Raw genomic sequence first — 21,575 nt, 5'->3', positions numbered from 1 at the left:
AGGCCTCCTCAGACAACCATTTTGCCTTTTTACATTACTTTTTTTGGGGGGGATGATCTTGATCACTGCCTCCTGTACAAAGTCACTAACCTTTGTTGATAGTTCTTCAGGCATTCTTTCTTATCAGATCTAATCCTTTGACTCTATTTGTCACTTCCAGTCTATAATCATCAGGGATTTGATTTAGGTCATACTTGAATGGTCTAGGGGTTTTCCTTACTTTCTTCATTTTAAATCTGAATTTGGCAACAAGAAACTCATGATTTGAGCCACAGTCAGCTCCAAGTCTTGTTTTTGCTAACTGTATAGAGCTTCTCCATCTGTGGCTGCAAAGAATATAACCAATCTGATTTTGGAATTGACCATCTGGTGATGTCCGTGTGTAGAGTCTTCTCTTGTGTTTTTGGAAGTGGATATTTGATATGACCAGAGCATTCCCTTGACAAAACTCTGTTAGCCTTTGCCTTGCTTCATTTTGTACCTCAAAGCCAAATTTGCCTGTTACTCCAGGTATCTCTTGACTTCCTATTTTGTATTCCAGTCCCCTATAATGAAAAGGACAACTTTTTGGGGTATTAGTTCCAGAAGGTCTTGTAGGTCTTCAGAAAACTGTTCAACTTCCACATCTTCAGCATTACTGGTCGGGGCATAGACCTAGATTACTGTGATATTGATTGCTTTGTCTTTGAAATGAACCGAGATTATTCTGTCACTTTTGAGATTTCATCCAAGCACTGCATTTCAGACTCTTTTGTTGACTATCACGGCTGCTCCATTTCTTCGAAGGGATTCTTGTCCACAGTAGTAGATATAATGGTCATTTGAGTCAAATTCACCCATTTCATTTCATTTTAATGTTCACTAATTCCTAAAATGTTGATGTTCACTCTTACCAATCCCTGTTTGACACTTCCAAGTTGCCTTGATTGATGAACCTAACATCCCAGGTTCCTATGCACTATTGCTCTTTACAGCATCAGACTTTACTTCCATCACCAGTCACATCCACAACTGGGTGTTGTTTTTGCTTTGGCTCCATCTCCTTTTTCTTTCTGGAGTTATTTCTTCACTGATCTGCAGCAGCATATTGAGCACCTACCGACCTGAGGAGTTCATTTTACAGTATCCTTTCTTTTTGCCTTTTCATATTTTTCATGGGGTTCTCAAGGCAAGAGTACTGAAGTGGTTTGCCATTCCCTTCTCCAGTGGACCATGTTTTGTCAGAACTCGCCACCATGACCCATTTGTCTTGAGTGGCCCTACATGGCATGGTTCAGAGTTTCATTGAGTTAGACAAGGTTGTGGTCCATGTGATCAGAATGGTTAATGTTCTGTGACTGTGATTTTCATTCTGTCTGCCCTCTGATGGATAAGGTTAAGAGGCTTATGGAAGATTCCTGATGGGAGAGACTGACTCAGGAGGAAACTGAGTCTTGGTCTGATGGAAGGGGCCACGCTCAGTAAATCATTAGACAAATTTTCTGTTGATGGATGAGGCTGTGTTCCCTCCCTGTTGTTTGACCTGTGGCCAAACTACGGTGGAGGTAAGGAAGATAATGTTGACCTCCTTCAAAAGGTCTTATGCATGCACTACTGCACTCAGTGCCCCCAACCCTGGAGCAGGCCACCGCCAACCCAAGCTTCAGCCAAAGTCTCCTGGGCACTCACGTTCAAGTGCTTCCATGGGGGTAAAAATTAGGTCTTAAAATGTGCATTTCTGATTAAGTGATTAAAATTCCTTCTATAAATCATTTCTGTCATCAGAAGTCATAAGTTTTGATTTTATATATTTGGCTACATTTTTATTTATTTAAAACTGTAGGGGTGGTCTTTGAATAATTCAAGCACCATTATTTTTTAGACTCTCAAGGAAAATGTGGGCCTCCTCCACCAATAGACAATGGAGACATTACCTCACTCCTGCAATCGGTGTATCCTCCAGGAATGAGTGTTGAGTACCAGTGTCAGGCCTGCTATGAACTACAGGGAAACAGAAACCTAGTATGTCAGAATGGAGAGTGGTCAGAACCACCAAAATGCTTAGGTAAATGCTTTAAACTTCTCTTGGGTCCTGGGATAATCCTTGTACACAGCATAATGTTTAACTGTTAATAGAATTTTTATGGATTAAATAACAACCATTCTTTTTCATGCTTTACAACCAAGTATTCATATCTGTATATAGAAATAAAGTTAGAAAATTTCATGTTTGAGCAACAATGGTTCCTTAATGAAAGGTCTTCATATGATAACTGACATTATGAATCTTTCATTATAACATTTAATGATTACACTAAACGAAGTATCTCATTCTTGTAATATTAAATTTTTAATATGATGAAACCTACATTATGGATTTTCAGTGTATTTGTTTGGAAAAGTTTTGAGGAGGAATATTTGGAACAAAGTTCTTGAAACCCTGAAATTCTATAGAAAGCATTTGCATACTACTAAAATTTTATGTTTATTTTCTTTAACTTTAGAGGCATGTGTAATTTCAGAAGAAACGATGAGAAAACATCACATAGAGTTAAGATGGAAACCTGATACAAAACTTTACTTTAAAACAGAGGATAATATTGAATTCATGTGTCAACATGGTTATCATCCGGTAACACCACAACATACATTTCGAACAACTTGTCTGGAAGGAAAGGTGGTGTATCCTAGCTGTGGAAAAAACATTGACTAAATGCAGTTGTAAAATTGAAATATGTATATGTATTCAGATTTTTCCTTATTAATTCAATTTTGTTTATTTTATCAAGTAGTTTCTAACTCATCTTGAATCATAAAACAGATTTATGTTAAATATGTGGGAACGATGTAATTGAAAGATGGAAGACCAATGAATCACTTCTTAAAAGTACCTCATTAAACTTTGCAAGTCAAAATGTTATGTGTCTTATTCATGAAACATTTACAGCAAGATTCAATCACTTCCATGCCTCTTTCCATCCATCAGTTTCCTAACGTTCTTAAAGCTTTCTCCATTACTTCTGAAGGCTTTCTGAAACTGTTTTAGAAGACATGGGAAAAAAGTGTGGAAAGAAATGGAAAACTTCAAAATATTGATAATATCACTTAACAAACATATAAAAGCAAACTATGTCATACCTATGTCAGTAATTAAGTATAGTTTATCTTACTTTTGCTCATCTATCAATAGATTAATAAACCAAAAACGATGAAATACATAATATTTTCATTTCAATTCATTTCAGTCATTCAGTCATGTCTGACTCTTTGTGACCCCATGGACTGCAGCACCTCAGGCCTTCCCTGTCCAGTACTAACTCCTGGAGTTTACTCAAACTCCTGTGCATCGAGTTGGTGATGCCATCTAACCATCTCATCCTCTGTCACCACCTTCTCCTCCTGCCTTCAATCTTTCGCAGCATCAGGGTCTTTTCAAATGGGGCAGTTTTTTGCATCACGTGGCCAAAGTGTTGGAGTTTCAGTTTCAGCATCAGTCCTTCCAATGAATATTCAGGACTGATTTCCTTTAGGATGGACTGGTTGGATCTCATAATATTTTACAATATGTTCATCAAAGTACACATAATAATTCAAATAAAGAGCAATGAGAATCATATTGCATAACTTATAACATGGCATATAAGTGATTAAAAAATTCAACATTAAATATAAACACACACACATAAAGACACTGCTGTAAATACTGAATATCTTTTTTTTTTCATTCAAACTGTTTATTTATTTTTTTTTTAATTTTTTAATTTTTTTTTTTAAATTTCAGGTATACACGTGCTCCCCATCCTGAACCCTCCTCCCTCCCCCCTCCCCATACCATCCCCCTGGGCCGTCCCAGCGCACCAGCCCCAAGCATCCAGCATTGTGCACTGAACCTGGACTGGCATCTCGTTTCATACATGACATTTCACATGTTTCAATGCCATTCTCCCAAATCTTCCCACCCTCTCCCTTTCTCACAGAGTCCATAAGACTGTTCTATACATCAGTGTCTCTTTTGCTGTCTCGTATACAGGGTTATTGTTACCATCTTTCTAAATTCCATATATATGCGTTAGTATACTGTATTTATGTTTTTCCTTCTGGCTTACTTCACTCTGTATAATAGGCTCCAGTTTCATCCACCTCATTAGAACTGATTCAAATCATCACTCATTATCAGAGAAATGCAAATCAAAACCACTATGAGGTACCATTTCACACCAGTCAGAATGGCTGCGATCCAAAAGTCTACAAATAATAAATGCTGGAGAGGGTGTGGAGAAAAGGGAACCCTCTTACACTGTTGGTGGGAATGCAAACTAGTACAGCCACTATGGAGAACAGTGTGGAGATTCCTTAAAAAACTGGAAATAGAACTGCCTTATGATCCAGCAATCCCACTGCTGGGCATACACACTGAGGAAACCAGAAGGGAAAGAGACACGTGTACCCCAATGTTCATCGCAGCACTGTTTATAATAGCCAGGACATGGAAACAACCTAGATGTCCATCAGCAGATGAATGGATAAGAAAGCTGTGGTACATATACACAAGGGAGTATTACTCAGCCATTAAAAAGAATACATTTGAATCAGTTCTAATGAGGTGGATGAAACTGAATATCTTTTTATAGAAAAATATTGACAAGAAGTACAAGAAAACACTTAGAATAGCTATAGTTGAATATACAGATAATACATGTAAATGTGCTTAACTTCTTTTTACTTACATGAATTTTTGAATTTTTCTGTTCTTTAATATACACCACCTTTGAATCACAAAATATTTTCTAAAATGAAGACATATACTAAGTGAAACAACATATGTTGAGAGCTTTGGAGATCGATTTGTAATGATCTCCAGGTCTAGTATCATTCTCCTGATTTTGCTGGTACAAAGTGTTTTAGAAACATGCACCAACAGTCTGAAAGGTGATTTTTATATCCATAAATTTTAAACAGCGTATTAAGCTTAAATCAGTTAACTATAAACATTTTAAATTTATATATATACAAATTTTAATATTAAAATAGAGACATAAATAATTAAGCAAAAATATTTAAGGTAATATTACTTTGTACTGCATCAAATCAAGTGGCCTTCGCTATTAGTGCTAACTGATCTAAATCTGAATTGCTAGTAACAGCTGGTTTTCTCACCCTTAAATGAAATTGTTACAGTTGACAAGTTATCTTTGCTGTAAATCTTAACATTTTTGTAGATATTATTTCTCCAAAATTTTCAACTAATGGTTGTAGAGTCTCTTTAAGACCCGAGGCTGCAAGCAGTTATTTCATTGTTGTCTAGAAAATGGTGATTTTTTAAAGATCAGTCCTATCATTTTTCTGCATTTATTGCCATTCTGTGTAAAGATGAGTGTTAATTTACAGACTCAGTTCATATTCAACTTTCACCTAAAGAGTTTTAGCAAATCTTTAAAATAATTTGTTTTTAAATAATTTTTAAATTGATATATAGTTGATTTACAATAGTTTTAGGTGTATAACACAGAGATTCACAATTTTTAAAGATTATACTTCATTTAGAGTTATTGTAAAATATTGGTTATACTTTCTGTGTTGTATGGTATGCCTTTGGAGCTTCTTTATTTTATACATAATACTTAATACCTCTTAATGAAGTATACCTATCTTGTCCCTCCCTGTTTCCCTCTCCCCACTGGCAACCACTTGCTTGTTATCTGTATCTATGAGTCTGTTTCTGTTTTGTTATATTCATTAATTTTCTTTATTTTTTAGATTCCACATATAAATGATATCATACTGTATTTGTATTTCCCTGTATGACAAATTTCACAAAGAATAATACCTTCCAAGTCCATTTATGTTGTTTAAAATGGCAAAACTTCATTCTTATCTATAGTTACTTGGCCCATTATGTAAAAAAAAATACATATACATATATATATATATATATATATATATATATACACACACACACACATACACACACACACATACACACACATAATGCAGTGGTTTTGGGTAAATCTACTATAAAGATAAGAAAAGCAGTATATCTTTTTTCAGTGTAGTCTTGGTTATTGAAGTTAAGCTAGGGAATAAAAGATTTAACTTTGAGTCATGTTGACCCAAATTGATCTGTTTACACTGAGTAAGGAGTATTAATTTCCTAGCTGACATGGCTTTTGACTAAGCATATTTGAAGACACTGTTTTTAAAAAGTAGAAAAAAAGCTGTGAAGTCTAACTTATTTCGCATGAATCTAGTGTGCAAGGGTGGGAGGTAAAACAGTGGAATTGTTTTACAATTGCCCCAGTATTTCAGAAGGCTCAGATCAGATCAGATCAGATCAGTTGCTCAGTCGTGTCCAACTCTTTGCGACCCCATGGATTGCAGCATGCCAGGCCTCCCTGTCCATCACCAACTCCCGGACTTCACTCAGACTCACGTCCATTGAGTCAGTGATGCCATCCAGCCATCTCATCCTGTTTCATCCCCTTCTCCTCCTGCCCCCAATCCCTCCCAGCATCAGAGTCCTTTCCAATGAGTCAACACTTCGCATGAGGTGGCCAGAGTACTGGAGTTTCAACTTTAGCATCATTCCTTCCAAAGAAATCCCAGGGCTGATCTCCTTCAGAATGGACTGGTTGGATCTCCTTGCAGTCCAAGGGACTCTCAAGAGTCTTCTCCAACACCACAGTTCAAAAGCATCAATTCTTCGGCGCTCAGCCTTCTTCACAGTCCAACTCTCGCACCCATACATGACCACAGGAAAAACCATAGCCTTGACTAGATGAACTTTGTTGGCAAAGTAATGTCTCTGCTTTTGAATATGCTGTCTAGGTTGGTGATAACTTTCCTTCCAAGGAGTAAGCGTCTTTTAATTTCATGACTGCAATCACCATCTGCAGTGATTTTGGAGCCCGGAAAAATAAAATCTGACACTGTTTCCACTGTTACCCCATCTATTTCCCATGAAGTGATGGGACCGGATGTCATGATCTTCGTTTTCTGAATGTTGAGCTTTAAGCCAACTTTTTCACTCTCCACTTTCACTTTCATCAAGAGGCTTTTTAGTTCCTCTTCACTTTCTGCCATAAGGGTGGTGTCATCTGCATATCTGAGGTGATTGATATTTCTCCCAGCAATCTTGATTCCAGCTTGTGTTTCTTCGAGTCCAGCATTTCTTATGATATAAGTTAAATAAACAGGGTGACAATATACAGCCTTGACGTACTCCATTTCCTATTTAGAACCAGTCTGTTGTTCCATGTTCAGTTCTAACTGTTGCTTCCTGACCTGCATACAGGTTTCTCAAGAGGCAGATCAGGTGGTCTGGTATTCCCATCTCTTTCAGAGTTTTCCACAGTTTATTGTGATCCACACAGTCAAAGACTTTGGCATAGTCAATAAAGCAGAAATAGATGTTTTCCTGGAACTCTCTTGTTTTTTCCATGATCCAGCGGATGTTGGCAATTTGATCTCTGGTTCCTCTGCCTTTTCTAAAACCAGCTTGAACATCATGAAGTTCACGGTTCACGTATTGCTGAAGCCTGACTTGGAGAATTTTGAGCATTACTTTACTAGCGTTTGAGATGAGTGCAATTGTGTGGTAGTTTGAGCATTCTTTGGCATTGCCTTTCTTTGGGATTGGAATGAAAACTGACCTTTTCCAGTCCTGTGGCCACTGCTAAGTTTTCCAAATTTGCTGGCATATTGAGTGCAGCACTTTCACAGCATCATCTTTCAGGATTTGGAATAGCTCAACTGGAATTCAGAAGGCTAGTTACAAAAAATAAATAAATAAATAAAATTTTCTTTAATCTTTTCTCAATTGTACTAAGACATCTAATATGTGTGAAAACACACAGTGAAAAAATATATATCTATAAATATGTACCTCTAGGGTATGAAGTTAAGTGAAAGCATCATCACTTGTGGTACTAAAGAATAGGCAATGGTCTGGCACCTTAAATAAGTACTAGAGAGGAAAACCTAGACATATTTTGTAAGTCTGCAATGTGAAACACCAGGAGAAAAAGAATTACATACAAGATGGCAAATGTGGAAAACATAATGAAGAGTGAGTCTAAGGAAGTAACCTGGACAGTAAGAACACAAATTATTTTTTCAATCTCAGTGAAAGGTTATGATTTTCTAAGCTAAAAATGAGACAAGCATGTACTATGTGCAGATCATTATTTGCAAATATGAAAATCTTGAAAAAATCTCAGACTTAATTTTTATTTTAAAAACAAATTTTATTGGAATATAGTTGATTTATAATGTGTAATTTCTGATGCATTGCAAAGTGAATCAGTTAAAGATATACACTTTTCTTAAAGGTTATTTTCCCATATAGGCTATAAAAAAAGTATGGAGTAGAGTCTCCTGTGTTATATAGTAGGTCCTTATTTGTTGTCTATTTTATATATAGTAGTCTGTATATGTCAGACTTCTTTCTTTTTTAAATTAAAGAATTATGAACAGATCCTGTTGCTGCTGCTGCTGATTCTACACAGTCATTTCTCTTGGGGGGAAGTGGCCTTATCATCCTACTAAAATACAAATGATAAATTATACAGTCCAAGTCTAATATCAAGAAAGCAATTTAGGTTTATACTAATGCCTTATGAGAAGTCAATCTTTTAAATACATCAAGAATATTTAAGTGTAAGATCTTTTAGTAATTAAGAAAATATATAGAACAAAATAAAATGGTTTCAGAATCACTCTTAAAAATAATTATTTTTAATGGAGTAACTCACAAACACAAAATTAAAAAACAAAACTCACAATACAATGTTTAAGTGGTTGATATCAAATTTTTATAAAAAGTGTAGTACACAGGGTTGACAGAAAAATGCCATATTCATTTTTAAATTTTCATATTTTGTATTTGCAGTTATTCTATTAAAAATAGATTTATTTTAGAGTTACATAATTGTTTTAAATTAAATGGAAGAAATAAAACAAAGAAGTATAGTTTTCACATATGAAAAATAAAATCTGACTTTACTCAGGTACTTTAGGTACAATAAGCTTACAGTTTTTCAGCACACAGTTCAAGAAATTTTGACAAATATATACATTTGCATAAGAATCATAACTATAGGCAGTTGTGCCTGCTAAGTCACTTTAGTCATGTCCGACTCTCTGAGACTCCAGGGACTGTAGCCTGACAGGGTCCTCTGTCCATGGGTTCTCCAAGTAACAATACTGGAGTGGGTTGTGATTTCCTTCCCTAGGGGATTTTCCCAACCCAAGGATGAAATGCCCGTCTTTTAAGTCTCCTGCATTGTCTTCCGGGTTCTTTACCATTTGCGCCACCTGGCATGATGAAGTCCAATGGGACACAAAGAGTCGGACACGCCTGAGTGAACTGACTGAACCGAGTGCCATCTGGGCTGAGAAGATTGGACTTGAAGTCGCATTAAAAGACACTTGCTCCTTGAAAGCATGCTATTTAATTTCACTTCAAGTTAAAAGACATTTGCTCCTTGGAAGAAAAATACCATACCTAGACAGCATACTAAAAAGCAGAGACATTACTTTGCCGACAAAGGTCTGTATAGTCAAAGATATGTTTTTTCCAGTAGCATGTACAGACGTGAGAGCTGGACAATAAAAAGGCTGAGTGTTGAAGAATTGATGCCTTTGAACTGTTTGCTGGAGAAGACTCTTGAGACTCCCTTAGCCTGTAAGAAGATGAAACCAGTCAATCCTAAAAGAAATCAACCCTGAATATTCACTGGAAGTACTGTCGCTGAAGCTGAAGTTCCAGTGTTTTGGCCACCTGATGTGAAGAACTGACTCATTAGAAAAGACCCTGAAGCTGGGAAAGATTGAAGGCAGGAGAAGAAGGGGACAACAGAGGAAGAGATGGTTGGAAGATATCACTGGCTCAATGGGCATGAGTTTGAGCAAACTCTGGGATATAGTGAAGGACAGGGAAGCCTGGCATGCTACAGTCCATGGGGTCACAAAGAGTCTGAAAGGACTGAGCAACTGAACAGCAAGTCACATGCCTAATTTTTTAAGCAAAGGATGGTTTCTGCTCACTGCCAGCTTGATTAGTGAGTATGACTCAAATGGCTAGGAAAAACTTCACCTACTCTCTCAAAATATATTATTGAAAGTTAGTATCTGATATATGGCTTTGGAACCAGTCCATATTAGCCACAGAAAGTTGTGCACATAGATATCAGGTGATGAATACAGTAACTAATTGTGAAACTACCAACAGAAACAAGTTAGGGACATTTCAAAACTTTGAACTTTGATATTTATTAAATGGCACTAATTAACTAGCTTCATTGTAATGCATAAATTCAGTCACACTAGGTAAATGCAAATGAAGCAGATTTTTGAACCCTAAACAGTGCAACTGGAGTATTTGTGGGTGAATTTAACTCAGATTACCATTATATCTACTACTGCAAGCAGGAAACCCTCAGAAGAAATGGAGTAGCCATCATGTTCAACAAAAGAGTCCAAAATGCAGTACTTGGATGCAATCTCAAAAACGACAGAATGATCTCTGTTCGTTTCCAAGGTAAACAATTCAATATCACAGTAATCCAAGTCCATGCCCCAACCAGTAACACTGAAGAACCTGAAGTTGAACGGTTCCATGAAGACCTACAAGACCTTTTAGAACTAACACACCAAAAAGAGGTCCTTTTCATTATAGGGGACTAGAATGCAAAAGTAGGAAGTCAAGAGACACCTGGAGTAACAGGCAAATTTGGCCTTGGAATACGGAATGAAGCAGGGCAAAGACTAATACAGTTTTGCCAAGAAAATGCACTGGTCAAAACAAACACCCTCTTCCAATGTGTAGAGAAGACTCTACACATGGACATGACCAAATGGTCAACACTGAAATCAGATTGATTATATTCTTTGCAGCCAAGGATGAAGAAGCTCTATACACTCAACAAAAACAAGACCAGGAGGTGACTGTGGCTCAGATCATAAACTCCTTATTACCAAATTCAGACTTAAATTGAAGAAAGTAGGGAAAAGCACTAGACCATTCAGGTATGACCTAAATCAAATCCCTTATGATTATACAGTGGAAGTGAGAAACAGATTTAAGGGCCTAGATCTGATAGATAGAGTGCCTGATGAACTATGGAATGAGGTTCGTAACACTGTACAGGAGACAGGGATCAAGACCATTCTCGTGGAAAAGAAATGAAAAAAGGAAAATGGCTGTCTAGGGAGGCCTTACAAATAGCTGTGAAAAGAAGAAAAGCGAAAAGCAAAGGAGAAAAGGAAAGATATAACCATCTGAATGCAGAGTTCCAAAGAATAGCAAGAAGAGATAAGAAAACCTTCCTCAGAGATCAATGCAAAAAGAATAGAGGAAAACAACAGAATGGGAAAGACTAGAGATCTCTTCAAGAAAATTAGAGATACCAAGGGAACATTTCATGCAAAGATGAGCTTGATAAAGGACAGAAATGGTATGGACCTAACAGAAGCAGAAGATATTGAGAAGAGATGGCAAGAATACACAGAAGAACTGTACAAAAAAGATCTTCACGACCCAAATAATCACGATGGTGTATTCACTGACCTACAGCCAAATTTCCTGGAATGTAAAGTCAAGCAGGCCTTGGAAAGCATCACTATGAACAAAGTTACTGAAGGTGATGGAATTCCAGTTGAGCTATTTCAAATCCTGAAAGACAATGCTGTGAAAGTGCTGCACTCAATATGCCAGCAAATTTGGAAAACTCAGCAGTGGCCACAGAACTGGAAAAGGTCAGTTTTCATTCCAATCTCAAAGAAAGGCAATGCCAAAGAATGCTCAAACTACCACACAATTGCACTCATCTCACATGCTAGTAAAGTAATGCTCAAAATTCTCCAAGCCAGGCTTCAGCAATATGTGAATCGTGAGATTCCAGATGTTCAAGCTGGTTTTAGAAAAGGCAGAGGAACCAGAGATCAAATTGCCAACATCTGCTGGATCATGGAAAAAGCAAGAGAATTCCAGAAAAACATCTATTTCTGCTTTATTGACTATGCCAAAGCCTTTGTATGGATCACAATAAACTGTGGAAAATTCTGAAAGAGATGGGAATACCAGACCACGTGCTCTGCCTCTTGAGTAATCTGTATGCAGGTCAGGAAGCAACCGTTAGAACTGGACATGGAACAACAGACTGGTTCCAAATAGGAAAAGGAGTACGTCAAGGCTGTATATTGTCACCCTGCTTATTTAACTTATATGCAGAGTACATCATGAGAAACTCTGCACTGGAAGAAGCACAAGCTGGAATCAAGATTGCCAGGAGAAATATCAATAACCTCAGATATGCAGATGACACCACTCTTATGGCAGAAAGTGAAGAGGAACTCAAAAGCCTCTTGATGAAAGTGAAAGTGGAGAGTGAAAAAGTTGGCTTAAAGCTCAACATTCAGAAAACGAAGATCATGGGATCTGGTCCCACCACTTCATGGGAAATAGATGGGGAAACAGTGGAAACAGTGTCAGACTTTATTTTTCTGGGCTTCAGAATCACTGCAGATGGTGACTGCAGCCATGAAATTAAAAGGCGCTTACTCCTTGGAAGGAAAGTTATGACCAACCTAGATAGCATGTTCAAAAGCAGAGACATTACTTTGCCAACAAAGGTTCGTCTAGTCAAGGCTATAGTTTTTCCTGTGGTCATGTATGGATGTGAGAGTTGGACTATGAAGAAGGGTGAGTGCTGAAGAATTGATGCTTTGGAACTGTGGTGTTGGAGAAGACTCTTGAGAGTCCCTTGGACTGCAAGGAGATCCAACGAGTCCATTCTGAAGGAGATCAGCCCTGGGATTTCTTTGGAAGGAATGATGCTAAAGCTGAAACTCCAGTACTTTGGCCACCTCATGCGAAGAGTTCACTCAGTGGAAAAGACTCTGATGCTGGGAGGGATTGGGGGCAGGAGGAGAAGGGGACGACAGAGGATGAGATGACTGGATGGCATCACTGACTCAATGGACAGGAGTCTCGTGAACTCCGGGAGTTGGTGATGGACAGGGAGGCCTGGCGTGCTGCGGTTCATGGGGTCGCAAATAGTCGGACACGACTGAGCAACTTATCTGATCTGAAGTCCATCCATATTTTTGCAAAGGACAGTATTTCATTCTTTTAATGGATGAGTAATATTCCATTGTATATATTTACCACATTTTCTTCATCCATTTCTCTGTTGATGGACATTTAATTTGATTCCATATCTTGACTATTGTAAACAGCATTGCAATGCACATTATGGTATGTGTTTCCTTTTAGACCAAGGTTTTCACCGGATCCATGCCCAGGGGTAAGGTGCAGGGTCATATGGTAGCTCTATTTTTAGTTTTCAAAGGAATGTACATACTGTTTTCCACAGTAGCTGTATCAAATAACAGTTTAGGAGGGTTACCTTCTCCCCACATACTCTCCAGCATATTGTTTGTGGATTTTTTGATGATAGCTCTTTTGAATCATGTTAAGGGATATCATGCTCTAGTTTTCATTTGAATCTTTCAAATAATTAGTGATATGAACATCTTTTCATGGGTGTCTTGGCCATCTACATGTTTTCTTTAGAGAAGAATAAAATACCTAGGAGTAAACCTAATGAGACAAAAGATCTGTAATCTGAAAACTGCAGGATACTAATGAAAGAAATTGAAGACACAAACACATGGAAAGATAGACCACTATCTTTGATTAGAAAAATCAATATTGTCAAAATGACTATACTACCCAAAGCAATCTACAGTTTCAATGCAATCCATATGTAATTACCAATGGCAATTTTTCACAGAACTAGAAAAAAAAAAAAAAAAAACCTTAAAATGTGCGTGGAGAACAAAAGGCCCAAAATAGACAAAGCAATCTTGAGAAAGAAAAAAAGGAGCTAGAAGATTGACACTTTCTGACTTCAGACTATACTACAATGCTATAGACATAAAAAGTACGGTACTGATTATGACATCAAGATTATGAATCAGTGAACTCAAATGGACAGGAATGGGCAAATTAAATTCAGATGACCATTATATCCACTACTATGGGCAAGCATTTCTTAGGAGAAATGGAGTAACACACACAGCGAACAAAGGATTCTGAAATGCAATACTTGGGTGCAGTCTCAAAAACAACAGAAATATCTCCATTCATTTTCAGGGCAAGTCACTTAAAATCACAGTAATCCAAGTGTATGCCCCATGCACTAATGTCAAAATATGTTAACTTGACTGGTTCTATGAAGACCTACATTACATTCTAGATCTAAACATGAAAGCAAAAAAAAAAAAAAATCTACTTTTCATATAGGACACTGAAATGCAAAGGTAGGAATTAAGAGATACCTTGAGTAACAGGCAAGTTTGGCCTTGGAGTACAAAATGAAGCAGGGGAAAGGCTAAAATATTTTTGACATGAGAAGACATGGGTCATAGCAAACAGCCTCTTTGAAACACAAGAGACAGTTCTACACATGGACATCATGAGATGGTCAGTACTGAAATCAGAATGATTATATTCTTTGCAGTCAAAGATAGAGAAGCTCTATACAGTTGGCAAAACCAAGACTGGAAGCCGACTGTGCTCTTATCCTGAGGTCCTTATTGTGAAATTCATACTTGAATTGAAGAAAGCAGGGCAAACCACTAGACCATTCGGGTCCTTTATGATTATATAGTGGAAGGGATAAAAATATTCAAGGGATTAGATCTGAGAGAGTGCCTGAAGAACTATGGATGGAGGCTTGTAACTTTGTACAGGAGGCAGTGAGCAAAACCATCCCCAAGAAGCAGAAATGCAACAATGCAAAATGGCTTTCTGAGAAGGCCTTACAAAGAGCTGAGAAAGAAGAGAAGCAAAATGCAAAGAACAAAATGGAAAATATACCCATCTGAATGCAGAATTCCAAAGAATAGCAAGGAGAGATAAGAAACAAGATTGCTCCTTGATAAGTGAGCAATGCAAAAAAAGAAAAAAGAAAAAAGTAGAGGAAAGCGATACAATGGGGAAGACTAGAGACGTCTTCAAGAAAATTAGAGATAGCAAGGGAACATTTCATGTAGTGGTGAGGACAGTAAAGGACAGAAACAGTATGCCTCTAAGAGAAGCAAAGATATTAAGAAGAGGTGGCAAGATTATACAGAAGAATTGTACAAAAAAGGACTTAATGATCCAGATAACCATGATGGTGTTGTCACTCACCTGGAGCCAGAAATCCTGGAGTGTGAAGTCAAGTGGGCATCACTACAAACAAAACTAGAAGAATGATGAGATTCCAGCTGAGCTATTTCAAATCCTAAAAGATGATTCTGTGAAAGTACTGCACTTACTATGCCAGCAAATTTGGAAAACTCAGCAGTGGCTACAGGTCTGGAAAAGGCCAGTTAGCATGATAATACTCGAAATCCTTCATACTAAATTACAACAACATGTGAACTAAGAACGTCCAGATTTACAAGCTAAATTTAGAAAGGCAGAGGAGGTAGAGATTAAATTAACAACATTGTTGGATCATAGAAAAAGCAAAGGAAACACAGAAAAACATCTACTTCTGCTTCATTGACTACATGAAAGTCTTTGACTTTATGGATCACAACAAACTGTGGAAACTTATTAAAAAGAATGGGAACACGTTTATACCTGTGGTGGATTCATGTTGATATATGGCAAAACCAATACAGTATTGTAAAGTTAAAAAATAAAATAAAATTTTAAAAAAAGATAGAAAAAAAAATAAAAAAATACTATAATTTAAAAAAAAAAAAGAAGGAACTCTTGACCACCTTACCTGCCTCCTGAGAAACCTGTATGCAGGTCAAAAAGCGCCAGTTAGAACTGGAATGGAACAGCAAACTGGTTCAAGATTGGGAAAGGAGTATGTCAAGGCTGTATATTGTCACCCTGCTACTTTAACATCACGCAAAATACCAGGCTGGAAGAAGCACACGCTGGAATCAGTATTGCCCGGAAAAATACCAATGACCTCAGATACACAGATGACATCACACTAATGGCAGAAAGCAAAGAGGAGCTAAACAGCCTCTTGATAATGATGAAAGAGGAGACTGAAAAAGCTAGCTTACACGTGTTCCCCATCCTGAAACCCCCTCCCATCTCATTGTAAAGTAATTAGCCTCCAATTAAAATAAATAAATTTAAATTAAAAAAAGAAAAAGCTAGCTTAAAACCACATTCAAAAAATGAAGATCATGACATTCAGTTCCATCACTGCATACAAAAATGGGAAAAATGGAAACAGTGAGAGACTTCATTGTTTTTGGCTTGACAATCACTGTGGATGGTGACAGCAAACATGAAATTAAGACTTGCTCCTTGGAAGAAAAGCTATGAAAAGCTCGACAGCATGTTAAGAAGCAGAGGCATCACTTTACCAACAAAGGTTAATATTGTCAAAGTTATGCTTTTTCAAGCAGTCATGTATGGATGTGAATATTTGACTGCAAAAAAGGCTGATACCAAAGAATTGATATTCTGAACTGTGGTGCTGGAGAAGACTCTTGAGATCAAGAGTCTCTGATCAAGGAGATCAAGCCAGTCAAGCCTAACAGAAATCAGTCCTGAATATTCATTGGAAGAACTGATGCTGAAACTGAAGCTCCTGTTTTGGCCACCTGATGAGAGGAACTGACTCATTGGAAAAGACCCTGACATTGGAAAAATTTAAGGGCAGGATGAGAAGCTGCATTAGAGGATGAGATGGTTAGATGGCATGATCGACAGATTGGACATGACTTTGAGCAAACTCCGGGAGTTAATGAAGGACAAGGAAGCCTGGCTTGTTACAATCCATGGGGTTGCAAAGAGTCAGAAACAATTGAGCGACTGAACAACACAACAGGAACTGATTATTATGGATTTTGACATTAAGTTCTTTGGCTCTATCTCATTTGGAATTCACTGAGCAGTTTTAAGGCCTTAAGGCCTTCATGGAACCATTCAACTTCAGCTTCTTTAGCATTACTCTTCGGGGCACAGACTTGGATTACCATGATATTGAATGGTTTGCCTTGGAAATGAACAGAGATCATTCTTTCATTTCTGAGATAGCATTGAGGTACTACATTTTGGACTCTTTTGTTGACTATAATGGCTACTCCATTTCTTCTAAGGGATTCCTGCCCACGGTAGTAGATACAATGGACATCTGCCATTCCAGTCCATTTTAGTTCACTGATTCCTAGAATGTCGACGTTCACTCTTGCTATCTCCTGTTTGACCACTTCCAATTTGCCTTGATTCATGGACCTAACATTCCAGGTTCCTATGCAATATTGCTATTTACAGCATGAGACCTTGCTTCTATCACCAGTTACATCCACAACTAGGTGTTGTTTTTGCTTTTTTAAAAATCGCTTCATTATTTCTGGAATTATTTCTCCACTAATCTCCATTAGCATATTAGGCACCTACCGCCTGGGGAGCTCATCTTTCAGTGTCCTATCTTCTTGCATTTTCATACTGTTCATGGGGTTCTCAAGGCATGAATACTGAAGTGGTTTGCCATTCCCTTCTCCAGTGGACCATATTCTGTCAGACCTCTCCACCATGACCCATCAGTCTTGGGTGGCCCCACAGGGCATGGCCTAATTTCACAGAGCAGACAAGGCTGTGGTCCATGTGACCAGATGGCTAGATTTTGTGACTGTGATTTCAGACTGTTTGCCCTCGGATGCCATCTCTCAGCACCTGCCATCTTACTTGGGTTTCTCTTACCTTCGACGTGGGGAATATCCTCATGGCCCACGCTTCTGACCTTGGATGAGGGATATCTCCTCTCTGCTGTTTGCTGCTCTGGCACCACGCAGCCATGGCAGCAGTGGCCACAGGACTGGAAAAGGTCAATTTTCATTCCAATCCCAAAGAAAGGAATACCAAAGAATGCTCAAACTACCGCACAATTGCACTCATCTCACATGCTAGTAAAGTAATGCTCAAAATTCTCCAAGCCAGGCTTGAGCAATACGTGAACCATGAACTTCCAGACGTTCAAGCTGGTTTTAAAAAGGCAGAGGAACCAGAGATCAAATTGCCAACATCCGCTGGATCATGGAAAAAGCAAGAGAGTTCCAGAAAAACATCTATTTCTGCTTTATTGACTATGCCAAAGTCTTTGACTATGTGGATCACAATAAACTGAGGAAAATTCTGAAAGAGATGTAAAAACCAGACTACTTGACCTGTCTCCTGAGAAATCTGTATGCAGTTCAGGAAGCAACCGTTAGAACTGGACATGGAACAACAGACTGGTTTCAAATAGGCAAAGAAGTATGTCAAGGCTGTATATTGTCACCCTACTTATTTAACTTATATGCAGAGTACATCATGAGAAACGCTGGGCTGGAGGAAGCAAAAGCTGGAATTAAGATTGCTAGGAGAAATATCAATAACTTCAGATATGGAGATGACACAACCCTTATGGCAGAAAGTGAAGAATGAAAAAGCCTCTTGATGAAAGTGAAAGAGGAGAGTGCAAAGGATGGCTTAAAGCTCAACATTCAGAAAACTAAGATCATGGCATCCAGTCCCATCACTTTATGGCAAATAGATGGGGAAACAGTGACTGTCTTTATTTTGGGGGGCTCCCAAATCACTGCAGATGGTGATTGCAACCATGAAATTAATATACTCTTACTCCTTGGAAGGAAAGTTATGACCAATCTAGACAGCATATTTAAAAGCAGAGACGTTACTTTGTCAACAAAGGTCCATGTAGTCAAGGCTATGGTTTTCCCAGTGGTCATGTATGGATGTGAGTTGGATTAGAAAGAAAGCTGAGTGCCGAAGAATTGATGCTTTTGAACTGTGGCATTGGAGAAGACTCTTGTGGGTCCCTGGACTGCAAGGAGATCCAACCATTCCATCCTAAATATAATCAGTCCTGGGTGTTCATTGGAAGGACTGATGTTGAAGCTGAAACTCCAGTACTTTGGCCACATGATGTGAAGAAGTGTGGCATTTGAAAAGACCTTGATGCTGGGAAGGATTGAAGGCAGGAGGAGAAGGGGACAACAGAGGATGAGATGGTTGGATGGCATCACTGACTCAATGGACATGAGTTTGGGTGAACTCTGGAAGTTGATGATGGGCAGGGAACCCTGGTGTGCTGCAGTTCATGGGGTAGCAAAGAGTCGGACATGACTGAGTGATTGAACTGTACTGAACTGAGCAGTTTTAATATGTAGTTGTTTTTGATTAGTCGGTAAGTCATATGCTCTATTTGAGAAATTTTCGGCCATGATATTTTAAAAATAATTTTGGAGTGTATTTCCTTTACAAAATTGTGCAGTTTCTACTGTACATCAAAGTGAATCAGCTACACATATCCACATATCCCCCTTCTTTTGGATTTCATTTCCATTTAGGCCGTCAGAAAATGATGGCATAGGTAAGTCAGCCATTATTATTATTATTATTATTATCTCTTATTCTTTATTTTCAACTTCATGTTCAGCAGTTCTTTGCTATCTTCCCAAAGGTCCTTTAAGCTATGTCCATTTTCTTTTCAGTCTACTTTAAAAGTTAGTTTATATTCAAGCTTACTGATACTCTGCCAACTGCAATATATTGGTGAACCATGTGATTTTCTAATAATCTATTTTCTAGATCTATCAACTGGACTGGACTTTTAAAAACCATCATCCAATGATTTAAATATCTGTGTCATTTCAGTGTTGTCTTCTGTTGATTGTTTTTTTCTTTTGAGCCTTACCTGGTCTTTGGTCTGATAAATGATTTTCAACTGTATTTGGACACTTGAGCTTTTATATCTTGAGACTAAGGATATTATCAGACTCCTTCATTAATCAGGCCTCTATTACTGTCATGTAGGGTGCAAGTACAAGGTTCCCACCTGGCCTCCTCTGACACCAGGAGAAAGGGCAGAGGTTTCTTTTTCCCCCATTATGTGGGTGGAAATGTGGGCTGCTTGCTTGGCCCCCGTAGATCAAGGCATAGAAAGGATTGGTCTTAGGTTTCTGCCATCTTGTGCTTCTAGATGAAATCAATTCAGTCTGTCACTCAGTCGTGTTTGACTATTTAAAACCCCATGGACTGCAGCATACCAGGCTTCCCTGACCATCACCAACTCCCAGACGTTAAATAAACTCATATCCATCGAGTTGGTGATGCCATCTAATCTCATCTTCTGTCTTCCCTTTCTCCTCCAGCCTTCAATCTTTCCTATCATCAGGGTCTTTTCCAAATAGTCAGTTATTTGCATCAGGTGGCCAAAGTATGGGAGCTTCAGCTTCATCATCAGTCCTTCCAATGAATATTCAGGACTGATTTCCTATAAGATTGACTGGTTTGATCTCCTTTCATTCTAAGGTACTCTCAAGAATCTTCCCTGACTCCACATTTCAAAAGCATTAATTCTTCTGTGCTCAGCTTTCTTTATGGTCCAACTCTCACATCCATACATGACTACTGGAAAAACCATAGCCTTGACTAGATGGACTTTTGTTGGCAAAGCAATTTGTCTGCATTTTAATATGTTGTCTAGGTAGGTCATAACTTTTTTTTCAAGGAGCAAGTGTCTTTTAATTTAATTGTTCCAGTCTAGTCTGGAGTGATTTGGAGCGCCCTCCCCCCCAATTAATATCTGTCACTGTTTCCATTGTTTCCCCATCTATTTGCTATGAAGTGATGTTATGCATGACATGACCTAGTTTTCTGAATGTTGAGTTTTAATTCAACTTTTTCACTCTCCCCTTTCACTTTCATCAGGAGACTCTATAGTTCTTCTTCACTTTCTGCCATAAGGGTGATGCCATCTGCATATATCAGGTTGTTGATATTTCTCCTGACAATCTTGATTCCAGCTTGTGTTTCATCCAGTCTGGAATTTCGCATGATGTACTCTGCATATAAGTTCAGTAAGCAGGGTGACAGTATACAGCCTTGATGTACTCCTTTCCTGATTTGGAACCAGTTTGTTGTTCCATGTTTGGTTCTAACTGTGGCTTCTTCATCTGCATACAGATTTCTCAGGAGGCACATCAGGTGTTCCCATCTCTTTAATTTCTACAGTTTGTTGTGATTCACACAGTCAAAGGCTTTGGCCTAGTCAATACAGAAGAAGTAGGTTTATTTCTGGAACTCTCTTGCCTTTTTGATGATCCAACAGATGTTGACAATTTGAGCTCTGCTTCCTCTGCCTTTTCTAAATCCAGCTTGAACATCTGGAAGTTCATGGGTCACATGCTGTTGAAGCCTATCTTGGAGAACTCTGAGTATTACTTTGCTACCAAGTGAGATGAATGCAATTCTATGGTAGTTTGAACATGCTTTAGGATTGTGTTTCTTTGGGATTGGAATGAAAACTGACATTTCTCAGACCGGTGGTAATTGGTGAATTTTCCAAATTTGCTTGCATATTGAGCACAGCACTTAAAGAGCATCATCTTTTAGGATTTGAAATAGCTCAACTGGAATTCCATCACCTCTACCAGCTTGGTTCCCAGTGCTGTTTCCTAAGGCCCACTTCACTTTGCATTCTAGGATGTCTGGTTCTAGGTGTGTGATCACACCTTCATGGTTATCTGGGTCATGAAGATCTTTTCTGTATAATTCTGTATATTCT

General features: G+C 38.1%; 1 protein-coding gene across 1 annotated transcript in view; it reads left to right on the top strand.

Moving 5' to 3' along the window:
* The window catches only part of LOC139176528 (complement factor H-related protein 3-like), a 50,344-nt gene extending 47,450 nt beyond the window's left edge, over positions 1-2,894 (top strand). Inside the window, exons 5-6 of the mRNA XM_070768852.1 lie at positions 1,862-2,044; positions 2,484-2,894. Coding sequence (XP_070624953.1) covers positions 1,862-2,044; positions 2,484-2,692 — 392 coding nt within the window. The 3' untranslated portion in view covers positions 2,693-2,894. The remainder of the gene's footprint in view (positions 1-1,861; positions 2,045-2,483) is intronic.
* Positions 2,895-21,575: the final 18,681 nt, after the last annotated feature.

This window comes from Bos indicus, chromosome 16, assembly GCF_029378745.1.
Source record: "Bos indicus isolate NIAB-ARS_2022 breed Sahiwal x Tharparkar chromosome 16, NIAB-ARS_B.indTharparkar_mat_pri_1.0, whole genome shotgun sequence".
NCBI lineage: Eukaryota > Metazoa > Chordata > Mammalia > Artiodactyla > Bovidae > Bos > Bos indicus.
The sequence above is the reverse complement of the archived record's forward strand: the minus strand, read 5'-3'. Positions and strand labels throughout refer to the sequence as shown.